The 22,180-nt window shown below is 33.8% G+C and overlaps 1 protein-coding gene across 1 annotated transcript; it reads left to right on the top strand.

Moving 5' to 3' along the window:
- The first annotated feature begins 5,988 nt into the window (after positions 1-5,988).
- Positions 5,989-20,428, top strand: LOC103971508 (COP9 signalosome complex subunit 3). The gene is made up of 11 exons (XM_009385535.3): positions 5,989-6,233; positions 9,655-9,770; positions 9,885-10,131; positions 11,775-11,832; positions 11,906-11,995; positions 15,366-15,428; positions 16,306-16,395; positions 16,696-16,854; positions 16,942-17,063; positions 19,860-19,932; positions 19,998-20,428. Exons 1-11 carry the CDS (start codon positions 6,043-6,045, stop codon positions 20,061-20,063), a joined length of 1,275 nt encoding a protein of 424 aa, XP_009383810.2. The 5' UTR covers positions 5,989-6,042; the 3' UTR covers positions 20,064-20,428.
- The last annotated feature ends 1,752 nt before the right edge of the window (positions 20,429-22,180 follow it).

Here is a 22,180-nt window from a genome sequence, read left to right as displayed (position 1 = left end):
GTTTCAAATATATTTTGTTAGTTAAGCCTTTTGCTAGATAAAATTGTTAGTTAAAGGCAAATAACACTCACACACTTTGACTTAAAGCTCCTCCCCATCTTTTATCACTTATCTTTTTTGGTTTATCTACTTGTCTCTTCAATGTCTTGTTAGTCATTATTGAATAAGAAGATCTTTCACCTTTTTTATCGTAAAGGTGAAACTATTTCTTTCACCAAATTTCTCTACGATAAGACTAATGGAAATAATATATGATATCCTTATTGAATTTCTTATCACCATATGTTTTGAGTCTTAATACCACTTTGTTTGAGAAGGAGATAAAAATTTTAAAACCAAAATAACATCTAGAGATCAATAAGCTACAAAGCATAATCAAAAGTCGACGTAAGATTTAACATAGTTCGATAAATCTCACCTCTATCCACAAAGAAAAATTAAATTTATCATATAAAATTAATTATAAGATCTTTCAGTTATCCTCGTTTAAGTACCACTTCTCTTATACATTTCTCTTATAATCCCAAAAAAAAATTCTCACAACCCTCTCTAGAAACATTAGATATTATTCTTAAGAACAATCAAAGTACCTTAACTTTTTTCCTATCACAAAAGTCATATTTATAGGAATATAGAATCAAAATATAAAACTCAAGATATATTTATAGGAATAAAATCATGATTCATTGAGGAGTTTCAATCTAATTAGGACTCTACCAACTAATTTAAGTACAATTATTACTCCTAAAAATAACTTACAATACCTAATAATTTTTATACAAAAGATCAAAATATCTTTATTATAATGATTTCTGGTCGAAACACAAACTTTCAATTGAATTATAATTATATTATTTTTAAATAAAAATTATAATTATTTTATTTATATAAAAAATATAACAATATTATTCATTATTTTTTAATAATATCTTTTATTATAGAAAAAGTATTCACATCAGAACTCCAGATAGGCTGGATTGGACTTTTAATTGAATTGTTTCAATATTAGACTAGACCAGTTATTAGTGTTTTGAAATAAAGCTACAATATTTAGTTATTGAAAAAAAAAGTTGTAACTAGGTAATTTATTGGTTTTTTTAATTATTCTTTCATAATAAATGGTCACAAATGTTACAAAAAAAATTTAAATGCATAAACTGAATTTTAAAACTAAGTGAGAAAATTAGATTTTATTTTTATTTGTTTTATAATACAGTAGAAACTTCATAATTTTTATCCAAATCCAATTAAATAATCGTATACATTATTTATATGATTTCAAAACCTATAATAAAATTGATAGTTATGGTTGGTAGATATTTAAGTTAATTTTGGTTATAATATTTTCAATATTTTTACCATAACATCTCACCCTTTTATTGTCATTCTTCCAAATGTTATGATTATATATATATATATATATATATATATATATATATATATATATATATGAATTTAAGAGTAAGTGAGAAATTTTTTATTTGAATTTTATAAGTAGTGACATATGTTAAAATGTAAGTTTTATAATTATATTATTCGTATTTATTCTTAAAATTTTGAGTTTAATATGCATCCCTCGAACTTATATGCAATATTATAATTAATTTAGGTTCATTAACGATATTTTTATTCTAATTAGATATCTTTTTATATTTATCAAGATTTCTTTTCATTCTTATTCTAAGTTTTAAATTTTATATATATATATATATATATATATATATTATCTATACTTTAAACTTATATATTATAAAGTAGATTTTGATTATTCGATATGAAGAATGAATTAGATTCGATTCTTTTATTGAGAATATCATCGACAAAACTAGATAGAGTGTTGAAACCGAAACTATTTGCTTGAGGGCCTCCAAAATTATCCATGATCGATAAGATTTATTTTTTTATAGCATATATAAGACCTTTTATAGTGTGATGGAGAGTCATAGAAGGCTATTTTATGTTCAAGAGAATTGAAGGTGTAATTATGAATATGCAGCTCATCCAATTATAAGTGACAGGTGCGTTGAATCAATGAAATATAGGTTTACTTTCCACCTAGTGAGGATTGCTATCTACTCATTTGGAAGTCGAAGTATCGATCTTATGTTGATGAGTTTGTATTCTTTTGTTGATGAGTTATCAACAATAGTAATTGATCGATCATTAGGTTGACATGATGAGCTTGAAAATAAGGTGTGACTTTTTAATGGCCAAAATCATAGTATACATCATTATCTCAAGGATGGGGTAGTGCTGTTCTATGTCCTTCAGAGCATGAGAGGTATATTAGCCTGATTTTTAAATCATCCTTTTTTTTTTCGGCTATCAGAGATTCTGCTATAATATGTTGATTGAACTCTTGTAGTAATTCAGAATATATCAGAAAAAAGTGAGATGATCAAAGTTCATTTATGAGGATGCATGAATTCAAATCTCAGATTCTCCCAAAATTCTTCATTGAATCTTTTAGCGTAGTTGGTTAAGGAATCATAATTCTTCATCTATGAGTGAAGTGGTTGACATTTTCAGGAGTTTATAATTGATGAAACTGAGCTCAAACTCTTTTTTAAGTAAGTTGAATGTTGAGATTGATTTAGGGGTCTGCTTAGTGATCCATTCTATAGCTGCTTCTCATAGTGTCATCGGAAAAGATCAATGCATCAACACATTAGTTATCTTGTAGAGAGTCATTTTAGTGATGAATGTTGTGATGTGTTCCGACATGTTTAAGTTCTCATCGTATCGTAGGTCTTCAATGTCGGGTGGCAAAAGAATGAAAGAATTGTTTCCTCCCATTTAATTTGAACAAGAGGAGAATAAGTTCTTGATGTACCAACTATGCCAAGTGTGGTAGGAAGGCATAGTAGGAAAGAAATGACTGCATAATTGATGTCAAAGTTTAAACTTGTTGAGTCAGAAATTATAATGTTGACCGATAATCGAATCATTAATTCAGTAAGTATCAAATTGGAGAGGGATTACACATTTGGAAAGCAGGTGGATCCTCATTGGAGATTCATGAGATTTTGTCCCCTCTTGGTTGATTTGAGAGGATATAATATAGATTTCTTGAGACATTCTAAGTTTGATCATTTTTTTTAGCATTAATTTATTAAAATATATTTTGATTATTGCACATGAAGATAACTTAGATCCAACCATAGTCTTTTTTTTTTTAGAATATTTTTTTGAAACTTTTCTTGAGAATGTAACTAGCAGAATTAGGTAGAGCATCAAAACCACCTGCTTAGGAACCTATATAAAAAAAGTGTATTGGCCAACTCAAAAAGATTAATTTAAATTAAAAATAAATAATTTAGATGATTGATAAGTGATATTTCCTTTTGTGGTAGCATACCTTAAGTTTTTTTTTTATGGCAGGAGATTAATTTATTTTTGAGAGAATCAAACATGTAATCATGGATCTACTACTCAATTACATGTGCATTCAATCCAAGAAATACATGTTCACTTTAAATTTCATTATTGATGGGTCAATATCCATTTGTTTGGAAGTTGAAATTGTACTGAGTTAGTTGATAGTTTGTCATGTGTCGATCTATTCATATTATACATATCATTATATTTAATTTTGGATACTTAACTATGCATTAAAATTTTATTAGATAGTTATTATCTAGAATTCTTAGTTAAAAGACTATAGTATCCTTTGTTAGAATTAAGGTATCCTTTGTCATAATCAAAGCTACGATAAGAGGGAGAGGTGAATTAGTGTTTATTATAAAAAAAATTTCACTTGAAGTAAATGTAATAAGTAATTAAAACATAGAATAATAATAATGAAGAGGAAAAGGAGATGCACACCAAATTTATAGTAGTTTGGTTATCGTGACCTATATCTACTCTCGATTCCTCCTCTGTTGAGGCCACCGACATCCACTAATAATCTTTCTTTAATAGAATTAAACTAACCATCCTCTTACAACACTTTCTCCTGTTCAAGGAGACTACTCTTATAAGTCTCACACTCTTTTGAATGATCACAAATCTAAAAAAATGAGGAGGACATTTAGCAACTTTTCAACACTTTTATAACCCAAAATCTCAAGACTTTTGTTCATAGGGTGAGGTATTTATAGACCCTAACGGCTTCAAAAATGGAGCCAAAAAATATCTAATTCTTGGTTTTCAAGGTACTGACGGTACCACCACCTGCAGATTGACATTGGGCAGTACCACCGCTTGATTGAGCCTCGGAGACCGGGCTATAGTGGTACCACTACCCAGACCACTTGGGAGGCTGAGCCTCAAGCGATTCCATCGCCTAGTCTAGGCGGTGCCATCGCCTGATGTGGCTCCAAGTAGTTGAATGGGCTATCAATCGGCCCAATTCAATCCTATTTAAGACCCAGTTGACCCCTAATTGAATTAGTAGGATTTTTTTCCATAATTAACTCAAATTAAAGTCCTAACTACGATAGTTAAATCTAAAATAATTATGATACAAGTAATCTAGGTTATCCGACACATCAATTGTTCAACCAAACTCTTGGTAAACTTTCGACGAACTCTCGACGATCTTCTGATGAACTCCCGACGAGCTTTTGACAAACTTCCAATGAGCTTTCACTGCATCATCCGATCCTTCGGTGTATCACCCGATTCATTCGACCTGATGCTCGATCATTGACTCCGGCCCAACTTCGATTCTTCTTTAATCGTTTTGCATTTCTATCGTAGTTAACCCTATATCACTTATCTTAATACATGAATTAGATCATTAATTCACCAATTGATGTCATCATCAAAATCCGAGATTCAACCGCTTTTTGTTCTAACTAAATTTTGTAATTATTTGTAACAATACTAAAATAATATTTCATATATTTAACTAAAATTTTAGATGATATTAATATATTTTTAATTTTTTATTATGATTATAGGAATACTAAGAATATTTAGTAATCAAGTATTTTTTTTATGGGTAATTTCTCATAAAGTCTCTCTCTTTCTCTCTCTCTTTTTTTTTCTTTAAGAGATGTCCCTTTTTATATTGCCCAAAAAGCACTATTTTTTTTTTCATTATTCTTAGAATAGCCATAACACGACACAACATTAGTTTTCCTTTTTCTGTGGCATGGCATGGTTTATATGATGAAATGGTTCAATTCCTTAATTACATTGTTTTTTAGTAGACTTACAATATTCTCAAAAATATTATAAGCCTATTGAAAAAACTATAACTAATATAAAATTCTTTTCTATTTATTTATTTTTATTATTAAATTGATAAAAATACACATTTGAAATATATATTTTTATATATGTTGGTTTCTATCGAGTTTTGAATGTATTTAGTTTAGTTAAGATGTTTTTGAATAGACTTATAGTGTTTTAATGAAGATACCAAAACACTATAAATCTATATAAAAACATCATAAGCCTATATAAAAAATATTATAAGCCTATTTAAAAATACTATAAATTTATTTAAGAATACTATAACTAACACAAAAAGTATCCCTCCTTAGTTGTTCTTGTTTTTAAACTAATAAAGATAATAATCTAAAACTTTATCTTTGTATATAAGTTGGTTTTTATTTAGTTTTGAATCAAATTATCTTATAATATTTTGATGAAGGTATCAAAAGTACCATAAACTTATTTAAAAATATTATAATGGATAGTATTTGGGTAGGAAAGATATAAATATTTTAAGAATTATGAAAAAGGAGAAATCCCTTGAAAATATTAAAAACAGGACACCTTCCAACCAAAAGAGTGATTTATAAACATAAGCGAAAGACATATGCAAAGAATTATAATGAACCGAACCGAATTGACTTTAGGTTTTCAGTCCGGTTCGGTTCGGTTCAAAGTTTTACAGAAGACCGCTGACGGTTGGGTCGGTTTGGAGATCTCCCCAACTCGAACGAGACTGTCGTTTGATCACACTATCTCACATCTGCACCGTTGATCCATTGTTAAGATTATTATAAATGGAGATCAGCTAGGCAATCTATCGAAACCGCTCTCTCGTCTCTCTCTTTTCAATAAAGGGTTTGGGATCGGCGGTCGTAGATGGCGATGGAGTCGGTAGAGGCGGTGGTGGCACACATCCAGGGGTTGTCGGGGAGCCAAGAGGAGGTCGCCCACCTCCACTCCCTCCTCAAGCAGTCGGAGGACGCCCTCCGCTCCCAGGCCGCCCGACTTGGCGCTTTCTTCCACCAGCTCGACCCTTCCGTCCACACTCTTGGATACCTCTTCCTTCTGTGAGCACTGCGAGCCCCTTTCGCCCTCGGTCGATTTCTTTGCTTGCCAACTGGTTTGGTTGTATTCCTATATGTGTTTTGTGCTGTTAGATTTTTATTTCTTGTAATTGTGCAACTTTAGGGTTGCAATCGAGCCTAGCCAAGCCCGGTTTTGTTGTAATTGTGCAGCTCGGCTTGAAACTCGACCCAGTTCGAAATGGATTTCGATGTTGGATCACGATAATATTTTATCGGCTTGAGCTCGATTTACTTCGGATTGTGACAGATTTATTTAACAAGGCCTTCACAGATGGTGTTGGCGTATATATCAGGGATTATGACTTTGATTTTTTGTGAAGTCAATTTTGGGTTTCAGTTTTTAGAGAGTATTCCTTTCATCCACTTCGATTCTTAGTATGCACTTTTTGATCTCATTTTTTGAAAGAGTATTATTTTTATCTGCTCATGCCCTAAAAAATTTTCATACATAAATGAGATTGTTCAGGAATCTATATATGATTTTGTTCATTAGCATATTAATCAGTTACATGAGTCTAAACGAGTCAAGTTTGTCATGTTCAAAAATTTGCTCAATGAATAACCGATTTTTAGAATTAGGCTTAGGCTCGGTTGATTAACTTTGGAAATGTGCTTGAGCTAGTCATTTTCAAGGTAACCACTGAGGTGCTCGCTAATGGCTTGACTAATTTGCAACCCTATGCAACTCATGTTGTGGTCAAGGTGAATGCACTAGCATATTTATTATCTACTCTAGTCCTTATACTTCTGTGGGGCCCTTGACATTGCAATTGTTAGTGGGACTACATAAAATCACTGCAATGGTTTTTTGCTGGGGTGGAATGTAACGACCAAGATTTTCCAGTCCTTCCCAAATTCAAAATTGCCGCAATTAGAATTTTGCCTTCTTTAGATTAATTCATTTCCCTATTGTGTGACCTAATTAGGGAAAACAAATTGATTCTTGATAATTGTTTTCTTAAGTGTGTGTAGGGGTAATTAGGAAACTAATTAATTAACTTAAATAATTAACTAATCTGAAAATTATTAATTGAATATTTCTTTTTGATGAGTCCCCTCAAAAGAGTCTCCTCCCTCTTATTTGAAGTTGGTGCACCCGCCTCCCATTCTTCATTAGTTGTCCATCAACGGGGTGGAACAAGATTATTAATTTGTTTAAGCATGAATCATGATTAGCAAAAGACTAATTGATGAATTTCATGAAATCCTTATCATTTTATCTTAAATTGAATAATTTTAAGGTTGATTTAATTGTTAAAATTTTTGTTTCAGATGATAGTTCTATTTTACTTGATCAGACATATCTCTGTTTCATGGAATTATGTGCGAATTTTCATGACTCACTTTCTTTTAAATTTGGGATTATGAATTAATAAGACCTTTTAATTCATGAAAAGTAGATTTTAAATTTAATTATTTAGATGTTTGTTTTGATTAATTGATATTGTATTTCTGAAAGATTTACATGAATAAAATGCTTATTCGGATGACTTGGTCAGATTTTAATTGTCATTCTCTAAAATTTTGAAGGATCTTTGAAAAAAAGAAAAAGGAAAATAGACTAAGAACAGTGGTTATACTTGGGCATGACCCGAGTCAGGTTCCATGTCAACCCAGCCCGATGTCTGGATGAGGCTGGACCTGAACATGGATCTAGTGGCCAAACAGCCTGTGGGCTAGTGCAGGCGCACTCAACAAGCCAACCTAGACCAACCTATATGGCTTGATCCTAGCCTGCCACTTGGTTTGGCATGGCCCACGGATCGACCCACTTGCAGATGCTCGGTGCTACCCAGACCAAAGGCCCATATGTGACTGGACACTGAGGCTCAACTTGTTGTTTTCCTCTGCTGGGTTGCACGTGACCTTGGTCCAGGTCTTTATGGTCCAGTCCAACTCAGGCTACACACCTATGTGCTGGACCAAAGCTTGATCGAACCTTATTCTAATCCAAGTTTGGACCAGGCTAGTAGCCAACAGGATTCCAACGCTTTCATCCAATGGGCAGGCCATTCTGAGGCCCTTTACTGGTTGGTCTGAGCACTGTACTTGACCGAAATTGGCCAAATTTGACCAGTTCAAGATTGATTCAAGGTGATTTTGAACCTATCTTGTTCGGTTCACGCAGCTTAGCCCAAACTGGATCTGTTCAAGTCCAATAGGTTGGCTTAGGGTGATTTCAGATCCACCTCAGGTGAATTTGATGTGGGTTCAATTGGGTTCTGGCTGAAAACCTATTCAGTTCAAGTCAATTGGACCATTTCAGTTAGGGTGGGTTGCATAGGGTTTTACACTTTTACTCCTTATAATTTTAAGATTTACTGAGTTTAAAAGCTTTATGTTGTATATGTATGTCACTTCACAGTTGTGTATGAGATATATGCATGAGACTGATGCATTTTTTGTTTATTACATAAGAACTATTATTTTTATAATAATTTATAATTTCTTATTTGTTGCATGAGTTTTATGAAGAATTGATTTGCTTTCATTTCATATGAAAGTGTTATTATATAATGATTGGAGATATTTCATGAGTGGTAAATATTGTTTTTATGATTTTTGGAGATTACTCAGCACGATTGCTGATATGTGTTGTTTTATATATATTTCAGCACAGCCTTCTACCATAGGTTAGATATGAGACTTGGGTGGAGGATGATCCTTTTCCATGTCATTAAGTTGCATTAACTTTTGGCTCCTTTTTCATTGATAATGTTTAAAGATAAGAATATTGAATTTATGAAAGATTTTCCTTTGTAATTATGGATTTTGGAGTCGCGGTTTATTCATGATATAATCGGGGCATGACATGAAGTCATGCTAATGTCAACCTCTGTCAAGTAATTTTTGTCTCTATCACTACATGAGGTAATATCTCCTTCCACTATAAAAGAAGAAAAAAAAACCCTCTTTGTCTTGGAAATTGCATGATTATCATTTGTAGTATATAAGATGTGGAAGGGCCTTGAAGGATGTCAAAGCTGTGAGCAAAGACTAATGTTTTCTAGATGATATAATTGGAAGATGGAAAAGAAGCCAAAGGTTTTTATGGTTTTGATGGACAGGATAATGCTTAATCATGACAGAAGGAAGAGTTGTTGCTGTTGGTGGTGGGTTGAATTGAAGGATCAATAATTGTTGTGTTGGATAAGTCCATGAACTCTCTGTTATCATGGTTTAGTTTGAAAATGACTAATGCAGAATGCAGTACCTTGACTTTTTTTTGTTTGAGGAGTTTTATAATTTGTGGTTGTTTTATGGTTGGGTTCTTTGATTAATGGCTATTGAGCCATGTTGTATGTGTACTATCGTTTTCAGCTTTCGTGAGTTTGCCTAATGCTATCTCTTTCACTTGATAAAGAATTCTTGAGTGTTCACTGTTTGCTGTGTTGGTTGATAGGGAGGCATATTCATCTGATCCAGTTTGTAGGGAGCAAGATGGTGATTTTCTGTTGTCTATTGTTGAATTTATCAACTCATGCTCAGCAGAGCAGATACGTTTGGCACCTGAAAAATGTATGATGTGAAGGTCCTATGCCTTGAAGCTAGTTGCTTTGTTATTCTTTTTGATGTTTTTTTTTCATTAGTTTATTTGATATGTCTAAGGCATTAATTATCTTCTCTATGCAGTTATTTCTGTTTGTAAGAGTTTTAAGGATAAGGTTATGCAGCTTCAAGTTCCTATACAGGGGATAGTTCCCTTGCGGACAGCTATCCGTAAACTTCAGGCCTCTTCAGAGCAGTTGACTACTTTACATTCAGATTATCTTCTTCTCTGTCTGCTAGCAAAGTGCTATAAAGCCGGACTAAGTATTTTGGATGATGATATATTCGAGGTTGATCAGCCAAGGGATCTCTTCCTCTATTGCTATTATGGGTTAGTACCATATGATAGTTGTGTATACAGGCTGTCTTTGTTTTTCCAGTAAGGTCTATAGATAAACAAATAAAGCTTAAATCCATGTGCTAATTAGCCATAATTAATTTTACACTGCAATCTGGATCCATCTCTGATTTTTTAGTGTGATACATGCCAATTCAAAATTTGAATTATGATGAAATGAGATGAGAACTTTAGGTTCACAATCTCCTCAAATAATAGACAGTGACTAGATTCCTAATCATAATATGTTGATGCAAGTTATATGAGGATGGTTGCTTTTGTGTTTTTTCTGTTGATTGTGGTTTTTTTTTTTTTTTGAGCATTCATATGTTAAGATCTTCCTTGTTCAGTTTCAGCATCAAACTTGGAAGAAAGATGACCTTATGCTGTAAATCTCAGTATGGCTCATGTTTCAACAATGGTTGGAATGGTACACCTCAAGTTATCAAACAATACATAGATCTGTACCATCTGGTACCACAGAGAAATAGTGACAAATTAAATACAGACCAGTTCTGACCTATAAAGTCTGTCACTGATCTTTTGTTGGACCAGTAAAAGTGGCACATACCATCAGCATTTGAAACCTTGGCATTCATAATATGAGACAAACTTCATTAGCACTTGAATTTTAAACATCAAAAAGAAAATCTTGTTACAGGTTGCAGCATTGATATTGATAGATAAAAGAGACGAACTCATATAGAAGTATTATGAGAGAAAAAAGAGTGTAATGTAAGAAGAAAAATTAACAAAAACAATGAAGAGAGAGAAGAATCAACGCCTTTATCCAAGAAATGGACTTGGTTTGAATTGCTCAGACTCAGCCCTTCTGTTCAAATCTTAATTGAGCCTTATTGATTTCATTAGTATTATTTTGTTTCTGAGTTAACTGGACCTAACAGGATCTACATAGGTTGATCTCAGAGACATTATTATGTTCCGTTGTGGCTATAATACTTTAGAATCTAAAGAAAAAAAAAGGAGTGTGAAGATAAAGGCTAACTAACTTGACCCATCCTAACCCTAGACTAAATCTGAGGATGACTGGATGCATCAAGAATCATGAGGAATCTGCAACAAATTGTGAGGACAGTCTAAAAGTTCCTGAACTTTTCACTAGAATTATTATTAGTGCTGAAATTGGGTCAGAAATATCTATTCGGATCCATTTTTGTATCCAAGTGAAGGTGGATTTTATGGTCCTTATGGCCTATTTTATGGAAACAAATATATTTTTTCCAATATCTGACCTGTTTTCACTCTTAATGCTGGAACATGAATTATGAGGTCAGAGTTCAAGGAAAAAAAATGATAGGGTTTACAACAAGCTACTTACCAACGTGAATGCAATATGTTCTGCATTCAAAAATGTTGGTAAATTTTGACTTCTAACCATTCAGGAAGTTTCTTGGCTCTCAGACTATTCTTCTTGATAGTAATCGCTGAAATACTTATTGTCAAGGTTGCTTAACACTTAATATTTCTTGTTTGCTTTTTGTTAAGCTTTTCTATGCTTTGAAATTTCTTTTGATCTCCAAGTATCGATACTGAATGTGCCTTATCATTATTCTGGTTGGAGAGACATGGACATGTAATCATCAAGATATTGACTATCTTAATTGATAATGTTATAGGGGAATGATAAATATTGGATTAAAGCGTTATCGGAAAGCTTGGGAGTGCCTTCATAATGTGTGTAAATGGTATATGTACATTGATATCAAATTTTATCCAAAAGTTTGCATAATTCGCCTTCTTCTTTCAGGTTATTACTGCACCAATGACCACTTTAAATGCAATAGCTGTTGAAGCATACAAAAAGTACATTCTGGTTTCAATCATCCTCAGTGGGCAGGTGTGCTGTTTGCTTGCTTCTTTTTTCGATGGTTCTCTCATAGCAACTTTTGGTAGTGGTGAAGGGCTCAGTGAATGCTGGTGGAATATATATATGCAACTAATATCTTAAAAGTTATTTTTTAGTTCTCTAAATTTTTCACTTTGCTTCATATTAGATGAACTTTTCTTCCATGGAACAACAATTCCTGAGAAAAATACTCTTGCAGATTCACAATTTAAAGTTAGACTTGATAGAACTGGAATTGAGAAAGCATTTTTTTTTTTAAAAATTAAAGGAAACGAAAAGATTTTATAAACTTCTGTATGCATGGTAAGATTAGAGTGGATATTCATGGGTATTTTTGGATATCTGCAAAAATGATTGACATAAGTTCACTAGTGTCTTTTTTTTTTTTTTGTGTTGACTTGTAGATGGTCTTAGCTGGTTCTAGCACATAAGATGAGAACTTTCTCCTTGAGTGAATTAATTTGATCCATTGGAAAATGTGCTTAAACATAAGATGTATACATGTGTGTTGATGGAATGTGCAGATCTGCTACCTTCTTGGACTCAAGTAAATTTTATATAGCTGTGTAAATTTTGCATCATCTTTTTATGTTTTATTTCTACTTTTTTGCAATAATAGTTTTTGATTGAAACAATCAATGCATGCTTTTGAAGAAATAAAAGTAATGATCTGGATTCTTTTTGATACATGATTTGTTTGAGATTGTTGTTTTACTATGATATAACATTTAATTTTTCATCAGGTTATAGCAGATAATGTTATGAACCAGACAATAGTTATATGTGCAACTTCGTATATGGAGTATAGACTATGCATTTAAACTTTCTGATGGTTCATGTACTTGATTGAGAAGCTAGGTTAAACATAAAAAATGATAATCTGTATAGTAAAAACTTCCATCTACTCTGAGACTGGAACTTTTATCAAGATATATCACACAACCTGTGACGAAATATATCTTTTGATCATTGATAAATGACAAGCAACATGGGCAGGGCCCTGAAAATTAGCAGGAATATGGGAGGGAAGAGGCTGCTTAGAATCTCAAGAATCCTTCTATTGCTATGAACAACAACAATTTGGAGTTAAGTTCCTGCTTATGTTAAACTGGGCTTAAGGATCCACAACAACAATTTGGAGTTAGAAACTTGATAAATATGGCCAGATGATAGTTACCTATGTATGTTAATTTGAAGTGCGAAAGACAACGAACTGAGAACTATTTGGCCAGTTATGCAGGTTTTAATAATTTATTTGCTATATTACCAGTTTAGGATTGATAACTATTTTTCATCATCACCGACTCCTACCAGTATGTTGTGCAAGCATGTTTTTACCTGCAAATTGTTCTGGCTTCCAGACTAGGAATGTTATTGGTTTTTTGGACCTTGAATATGGTTCAGTATAATGATTTAATTTCTTTTATATTGTTTTGATTTCTGTTTCCTCAAAGGATCTCTAGCTTCTATATTGCTTCATTATCCAGCAATACCATAGTGTTTGACCCGTTGGTTATTGTAGTATAATGTAGTATGTGATATATTCACTATCACAACAAATATAACTTGTCGCTGATATGAGAATGTTGAGATAGAGATGTGGAGTTCCAGGAAAAATAAAGAAATAAATGTTTATGGTCATGAAGGACTTGGTGTAGTTTTGATGGAGGATAAAATGAGAAGGAGTGATAAAAATTTGTTCTAGGGAGGTACATAGATGCTGTGGTTAGATGAGGTGAGACGGCTAGTATCTCGCTAGAATGAGAAGTTGAGGAGACCCAAAATTACTTCAATAGAAACTATAAATAAATATTTAAAGCCTCTTGATTTGGTGAAAATTTTTTTTTTCCTAGTATTATAAGCTTACATTCCTTGTGGCTGTTTTAACAACATTTGTGCCATATTTGTCAAAGTATAACCGCCTAAATTTGGAAAGATTTACCTACTTTTTCAAATGAAGTTCTAGATGTGACTTGTATTCACAAATAGTGAGCTGCTTGTTGCAATTCATATCACAATTCATAAATTGATTGTGCTGTGTTTTGTGCTTGCCACATGTAGGAACTGTTTATATCTTCCTCACATGTAGGGCTATTTATGGATGTCCTGCCCACATGTGGCTTTGTAATATAGATATTTTATTCTTATATACTTGTGATTTACTTTTGAATTAGTGTGGAGTTAGGTTATCCATCCTTGACTTGCATTAAATTTGTAGAAATATGGAGCTTGTTTTGTGTAAATATTTTCTATTTCTTGCATATGTTTGTGATATAATCTTGGAGGGAGGTACTAGATTGTGGATCCTCTTTACTAGTTTATGGGTTCAATTGATCCTATATGTTTGTATTTTTGCAATACAAATGTTAATAAATCTAAGGAGCACATTTTTGCTGTTCACATACTATGCATCCAACACTTTATTTCTATGGAAGATGGATATCAATAGTCTTTTGAATTCCCCGATATATGATGTTTTTTAATTATTTTTTTCTTGCATATGTGCTCCTGCAAAGTTACAATTTTAATATCGTCCTAATTTAAATCTTTTTGCACCTGTTTTCTTGATTTAGTTTATAATTAAACTTGGTTGTCTAAATATGTGTAGTAAATGTTGCAAAGGTTGATCAAATCTTAAAATTCTATCTATTTGACGACGTTTTGCTTCTATACCATGGAAAATTTTTCGCTACTAGGAGATTTGCAGGGATGTTTTATACTCCATGCTCAAAATGATGGAGTTAAGGTTTGGTAACTGTTGTGTAATCCTAGGGGCATGTCCCAGAAAAAGAGTCATGGAGGCATATAAGCAAGTAGTAATATTACATGCTGTGGGAAACACTTGATTCTTTGATTACAGTAGAAAAATGAATGTTGATTATCCTAAGGAACCTCAGACAACTACATAAAAGGTCTCTGCGAGGAACACTTGACTCTTTGATTTCAGTAGAAAAATGAATGTTGATTACCTAAGGAACCTCAGACAACTACATAAAAGGTCTCTCTTTGGTAGACATGAATTTGGTAAGGACAAAGAATAAGATCAATTATCTCTGTAGTGTTTGCTTGATAACAGCCTGACATGTTATTTTCCAAGGTTGTAGCAATCATGTGCGCATCATAAATTTATCAAATCAGCTTCATTCTAATGGTGAAATAGTTGGGAATATACAATGTTTAAGGTTTTTATATTTCAAGAGAATCTCTTGAAAATAACAATCATTTTTATAGTTAGTTTTTAAATACTTGTAATTATTTCCGTTGCTTATACATGTTGTAATTTCTTTCTTTCTTTCTTTTTTTTGCTAAAGGAAGTTGTCAAAATGTGGATTTTGAATAGTGTTTGAATTACCTTTATCAGGTTCCATTATTTCCGAAGTATACATCTTCAACTGCTCAAAGGAATTTGAAGAGCCACACTCAGGTTTTTCATAAATTATGAAAGAAAATTTAATTTCTGTTCAAATATACTCTGATAGCTTTATTTTCTTTTTTTGCAATTAATTTCAACTGTAATATCCTCAACTATTTTCTTCTGTATCTTTAATGTGTTTTGGTTTCGGTTTCATAAAGCTAGCTAGCCAGCTCCTGTTGGAACGTGTAATCGTATGAGGTTGCTGTGCTGATGAAACATCGGAGACAAAATATGTATATTGTGAAAATGCAATTAAAGGATTCAAGTGCTAGAAACTTTGAAAGGTTTCACAGTGATCTTTCCTTAATCCCGTTGGACTTTGACATATATTCAGTATGATATAAGTGCTTTTATGCAGAATATTAGTGATGGATGATCAAATGAAAGATTAAAATACCAGTAGCACTGGAATTTATTGATTGGTATATACTTGTTTACATGCGATTGGGGTAATCCCAGGTGGTATAATTCAAATGAACTGAACCGGTAGAGGGCAGTAAGTGTGACCCAATTTATTTCTCTTCCTACCTATCCAAAAATGGGCTTTTGGCTGAAATTTCAGGCAAACGCCTGGATATGTCACTTTAGTTTTCCTCAAAGTTCCCCGCTTACTATTTCATGCTCTAGAACGATAATTTGTTAATTTATTGTATAGTCTTAAGTTTGATGTTGCTGGCTCCATTGTGTTACTTTAAAGTACATGTTTGATGATTATATGCACGTTTGGTGCATTAATATGCTGAGCTTATAGCATAATCATACTGAGTGATGTTTGTGGATGCTGATACTGAAATGTTTTTTGTGTAACCATTGGTAGTGCTTTAGTCCATATTGTTTGAGCAACTTTTTATGACTTCTAAAGTACTCTCTGATTTTGCTTTGGCAGCCATACGTTGATCTTGCTAATTGCTATGCCACTGGGACGTTTTCTGAATTAGAGGGCTGCATCCAGACAAACCTAGAGAAATTTCAATCTGTATGTATCGTATTTATTTTATAATGTCTATCGCTGAAGCTAATAAATTCGAGAGTTCTTCTGCCTTGAGCAACTCTAGTCTGCATATGTATCTTAACAATCTAATTATACACTTTGGTTATCATGAAGTTATATGTCAATTTTCATTTGCTTGTGTTTTAGACATGTTGATTTGGAACTTGTTGGTCTTTTATCTTTGCTACAAGAATCAAAATATACAGTTGTGGTTTATTTACACTGGCAGATTAATGTTCTTAAGGTGATCTCTGTTGCATCTTGAATTTATGATCTAATTTGCAGGACAGCAATCTGGGACTAGTGAAGCAAGTTCTATCTTCTCTATACAAGCGCAATATTCAACGGCTCACTCAGACATACTTGACCCTCTCACTGCAAGATATAGCAAACGCTGCCCAACTGAAGACCCCAAGGGAAGCTGAAATGCATGTACTTCAGATGGTAAGTTTGGGCATGATTTGATCCCATTTTAAATGATGAACATATGTGTGATTGGTTAGCATAGTTTTCTTTTTTGCATGATCACAGATTCAGGACGGGGAGATATTTGCCACAATAAACCAAAAGGATGGAATGGTCAGTTTTCATGAGGATCCTGAGCAATATATAACTTGTGGTATGATAGAGCATATTGATTCTTCAATACATAGGTATGTGATGAACTTCCACTTTATGTTTAACTTGTTTCAGTTACCATAAAGGCATCACTCATTTGTTCATGACCCTTCCATGTAGCAAGCATGTTCCAAGACTTCCAACTGTGATAAATACAAATCTGTCATTGGTCTAGATACAGATCTGTAGAAAGCTTTGCGCACATACCATGAATTATTCTTCTGTTCCTTTTTTGCTTTAATTCCCAAGTAGAGTCTGATGTTCATTGTTCCCTCTACTCATTTCTCTATTATTTTGATTGCAATTGCAACCTTACTTCAAGCTTATTTTTGACAAGAGCAAACAACTATTACCCATTCTGTTGCCAGGAATCTAAAGAACAGGTCAATGACTAGTTTAGTGTAAAATGGAAGTCAAAGATTATAGAGAGGAATCATATCAGTCCACCGGTTTGATGCCTGTGTTGATTTCGTATGCTGATGAATCAACTGTTTTATCATACTTGCTAGCATGTCACATCTACAGTTGCACCTTATATTTGAAGTTTTTAGAGTTTGTATTATTGGCTTAGGACTGCAACATTACTCTTGTGGACTGTGGTTTGCCTTAGGGCAGACAGTCCATTAGATTGGAATCCAGGACTTATCAATTAGAATCCATGACTTAAAGCACTAATTAGTGAAATTATTGGTCTTGCCAGACCACGATGGTTGCTGTTAGTTTCCAGTGTAAATTTGCTTAGTTCATGTTCATGGTGTATAGGCTATAGATGCACATGATAAAATAGAGTTTGAAAAGAGTTTAAATAAAATAAGCTACATTTTTCCTACTCGTGGAAATTCTTGTGACTTTTTTCTTTCATATGGCCATGGGATGTCACCAAATATCACCTGTGTATATACTCGATCGGTCAAATTACTCTTGGTATTGGTAGAGTTTCTGATGTATATGAAACAAATAAAATACTCCTTCATATGAGGACAACTTTATTATGTTGATTTTGACCTCACAAGTGTGTTTGTTTGACATCCATTATCTCATTCTTAAGCCTAATGCAACCATGTTTGGTTTAGGTTAGGTCAAGTCACCATGTTTGGTTTAGGTTAGGTCAAGTCATGCGAAGTTTTAGGGTAAGGCATATAACTTTTTTTTTATGATTTTCTTTTATAATTAAAAGGCCATTAGCTATTTAACATGATATGTTCTCTTTGTCAAAGTAATTGGTTGGATACATTGCTATTGTCTTTGTGGAAGAAATTGGTCCTTATTTGTGAATTTAAAGAATCCTAAAAGGCTTCAATAAAGGAAGTAGTGCATGTGGTTGCATGTTTGTGAGAGGGTATGTGCAAAACTTTCATATTTTATTACATTTGGTTCGATATTGAATAAACAAAGATCTGGACTATATGCATAGACTGTGTTCGGCTGTGAAAATAGAACTGTTTGGCTCTGAAAACCTAAAATGCCTTGAATGGAACAAAAGTTCCTTATGGTGCAGTTTGTTACTCCTATATTTCTATATTATTTCCTTTTCACTTCTTTTTCTTTTTTACCTGCTTATCTTTTCCTTGTCCATATTATCATTAAATCCTAGTATGAAAATTAATTCAGCAGCAGAACCATTTATAATCAGTTTGACTGAATAAATAGGGCTCTTTCTTGTTTTGGAACTCTAAGGGTGACCACATTATGTCTAGTTGGATTGGCTTCCATATCGACTTGTCCTTGCTTTTATTTTGTTTTCTTTTTTTGGGGAGATTTTCCACGTTTATATTATGTTTTTCCCTTTTTTCTCTTTTGTTTTCTTTTTTCTCATCTCTTAGTCTCCTTTATAATCCATTTACAACAATCTGAGTGTAGGTTGCCAAAGTTGGGGCCCTAGTAGGGCACTGGCGATGGACCCATGCTGTAGCTCTCCCCTTATAGTCCTCTGTCTCCTTTTTCTCCTCTTCTGTCAGCCTGCATTTTATGCTTCTTCTAGTTCCTTGTTTTCTTGTTGGATCAGCGAGCCCCTCTGGTTCTGACTTCTGATAACCATGTTAGAGAACTTTTTTGGATAAGAATATCAAATGTGCCGTTTATGTTTGTCGTAGTTTCAATTCAAATTGGTTTCTGTGAGAGATGTCTGCTGTGGGTTAAAGATCACATGACACGAGTACAAAAAATAGGTGATTATTTTATTTTCTGTTGGCTATTAACACAGATTTCTCTTTGCAGCTTAAGTGGATATGTCTTTTAAAGAAGACATGGTTTTACAGTAATTTTATGTTTGCTTTGCTCCATCTGCATCTGTATATCACTAAGAATTTTTCTACATGCATTAGAATACCATGGTTTGTGATTTTGCTTAGTTGTGTCTCTTGTATGCCATGAAAGGAATATCCAGCGATTGACATCAGTCGTGTCTGATTTAAATTTGTAGACTCCAAGTTAAGTAATTGGCTAATGAACTCATTTTTCTCAAACCAATAGGAAAAAAATAGTTCTATTGTACAATTATTCTTATTAGGCATTTGATGATTCTTTTCTGACCCTTGTACATCATACCGTTAATACAATGCATTGTTGGTCATCACTAGCATTGCACAGTTAGTTTCTTGTGCAGGTTTACTTAGGTGATAGTGGCTTTGATCTGTAAGGTCAAAATAGGAACATATGATGATAACTTTGGATTCTCTTAGACTCCTCATATGATGTTAACTTGGATTCTCTTAGATTCCTCATATATTGTCTTGACGTGTTTAAAAGATTATGTTGATGTGTTTCATCATCAGCACCAATTTTTTATGCATTTCACACACTAGTTAAAGAGAGTGCTTTGTTGGATGCAGGTTGATGGCATTGTCAAAGAAGCTGGGTTCTCTAGATGAACATATGTCATGTGATCCTGCATATTTGACAAGGGTGAGTTTCACAATTCTGCTTCCTTTAACTTGTTGGTTGCTGATTGGATCTTCTATGATTTGCAGATAGGGAAAGAAAGACCGAGATTCGACTTTGATGAGTTTGATTCTGTTCCTCATAAATTTTTGTGAGGTTGAGTTCCAGGTTATCATTTTCAGGAAGCTGCCTATTGGAAGGAAATGTTTCCTATATGGTGTGGCGCCAAGCAATCAACTGTTGGGGTGATGGTATCGGACCAATTTGTTCTAGTTAAATGGGGAAACATCAAACATGTTCTTATATCGCTTCCTGATTACCCTGGTGCCTTATATTTGTCCTGTATCTAGCATTGGATGGTCTATCTGGTGAATTGTTTTGGCTGGCTGCACAGATGGCCTTCTTTTTTGTTTTCATGTGTTTATACCGAAAATGAAGGCAAAAACAAAATGTATTTGTCGTCCTACATCACCAGAAAGAAGCTAGTTTCTGCTTTTTAATGCTCAGAAATTTTTTTATATTTTGAATTTGCTATACGGGACACCACTTGTTTTGGACAATCATACCTTTTGTGCTGAGATTGGTCTATTTGGAATTACACAGCTTTGCTGGTTTATTTTATTTTATTTTATTTTGGCAGAATACTTGGCCATGACAGGAGATTTTGTCACGTTAGCTGTGATGGATTGAAACTCTTAAAGCAAGGAAAACGTGTTGAATATGCCACCTGAAACTGAAACCAAAGTGAAGGCTGCATATTTAAGGATTTGAAATCTTATATTTTTTACTTCAAAAATATTGATTCCATAAAAAAAAGTTGTACCGAATATATCATATTAGATTAAACTACCAAATGGTAATTTTATTCAGTTTCAAAGTTTTCCTAAAACTACTTCTCGGTGGTGCTAATTTTATTCCTTTTTCATGTATATATCTCTTTGGTAGTACAAAATTTGTGTTCAGTTTCGTGCAAATTTTATGCACCAAGATCGACAGATCCAAGTCTGTCACTCCAACAGACAACTTCAGTTCAAAAGCATCAACCCATGCCTTCAATCTGAAGCCTTTTTTCAGCCCTTTCGGAAGCCAAAGCTTATCACCACGTTGTCATCGTCTACCATCTCCGAGCAAGATTCGAAGCAACGGGAATGGCGCAAGAGAACTCAACGAGTGTCTTGTCCTTTTCCAAACCCTATTATTATTTCGTCTTCTCCTTCCTGTACACATCATGTATATTATTACTGCTTCTTCTTTATCATCTCAGCAGACGTGACTGCGTTGTGTACCGCAACGAGAAAGAGAGAGAGAGAGAGAGAGAGAGAGAGATAAGAATGGCATGCGAGGTTAAAGATGACGCGGGGGGCCTCCATCTTCACAGTGCATCATTGCATGCTTGCAACACAAACGAACAAGCCATACACAGCAACACAAGCGTGCACACTTGCTACTCCTTTTAGCTTCCTCGTGCTAATATAAAGAACACTTGGCTGTGCTGCTCTTGCTTTCATATCTTCTCCTGCTCCCCAACCACACCTGGCCATGGCTTCTCCTCCTCGAGCAGCTTGTGTGCCTTCTCCCTGCAATCGAGCAACTCGTTGTGTCGTGCGCCCGAGCTGCACGGTCCTTGACTCGCGCCATTCCTTGGTGATGTTGGGGTTTATGGAGCCTTAAGAATCGATCGTAGAGGTGATCTTGTGGGGAATCAAGCTCAGTGGTCCGATATATAGAATCCCTATATTTTGTAGCTGTCGTTGTTATCTTCTTCACTCTACCTTTTGCAAGTTGTTTAGGTGCTCAGATTCAGGGATGGTGTTGCACTTGAATCACTTTGAAATGCGCTCTTGTGGGTGGGGAATCAAGCTCAGTGGTCCGGTAGAATCCATATATTTTGTAGCTATCATCGTTATCTTCTTCGCTCTACCTTTTCAGAATCAGTGACGGACGGGTGATGCACTTAAATCACTCTTGAGAGTTGGTTTTTTTGGGTGGGGAATCAAGCTTCAGTGGTCCGAGAGAATCCATTTATTTTGTAGCTGCCATTGTTGTCTTCTTCACTATGTTCTTTAGATGTTCCAAATCATTGAGGGTGATGCATCTGCATCATTCCGAGAGTTGTTTTATGGGGAATCAAGCTTCGCTGGTCCGACAGCATCCATATATTCTGTAGCTGTCACTGTGTTCTTCTTCACTCAATCTCTTGTATGTTGTTTAGATGCTCAGAATCATATGCGCTTGAACCACTGTGAGAGTTGTTTTTGTTGGGAATCAAGCT

The sequence above is a fragment of the Musa acuminata genome, chromosome BXJ1-11 (assembly GCF_036884655.1).
Source record: "Musa acuminata AAA Group cultivar baxijiao chromosome BXJ1-11, Cavendish_Baxijiao_AAA, whole genome shotgun sequence".
NCBI classification, from domain to species: domain Eukaryota; kingdom Viridiplantae; phylum Streptophyta; class Magnoliopsida; order Zingiberales; family Musaceae; genus Musa; species Musa acuminata.
This window is presented reverse-complemented; position numbering and strand designations above follow the sequence as displayed.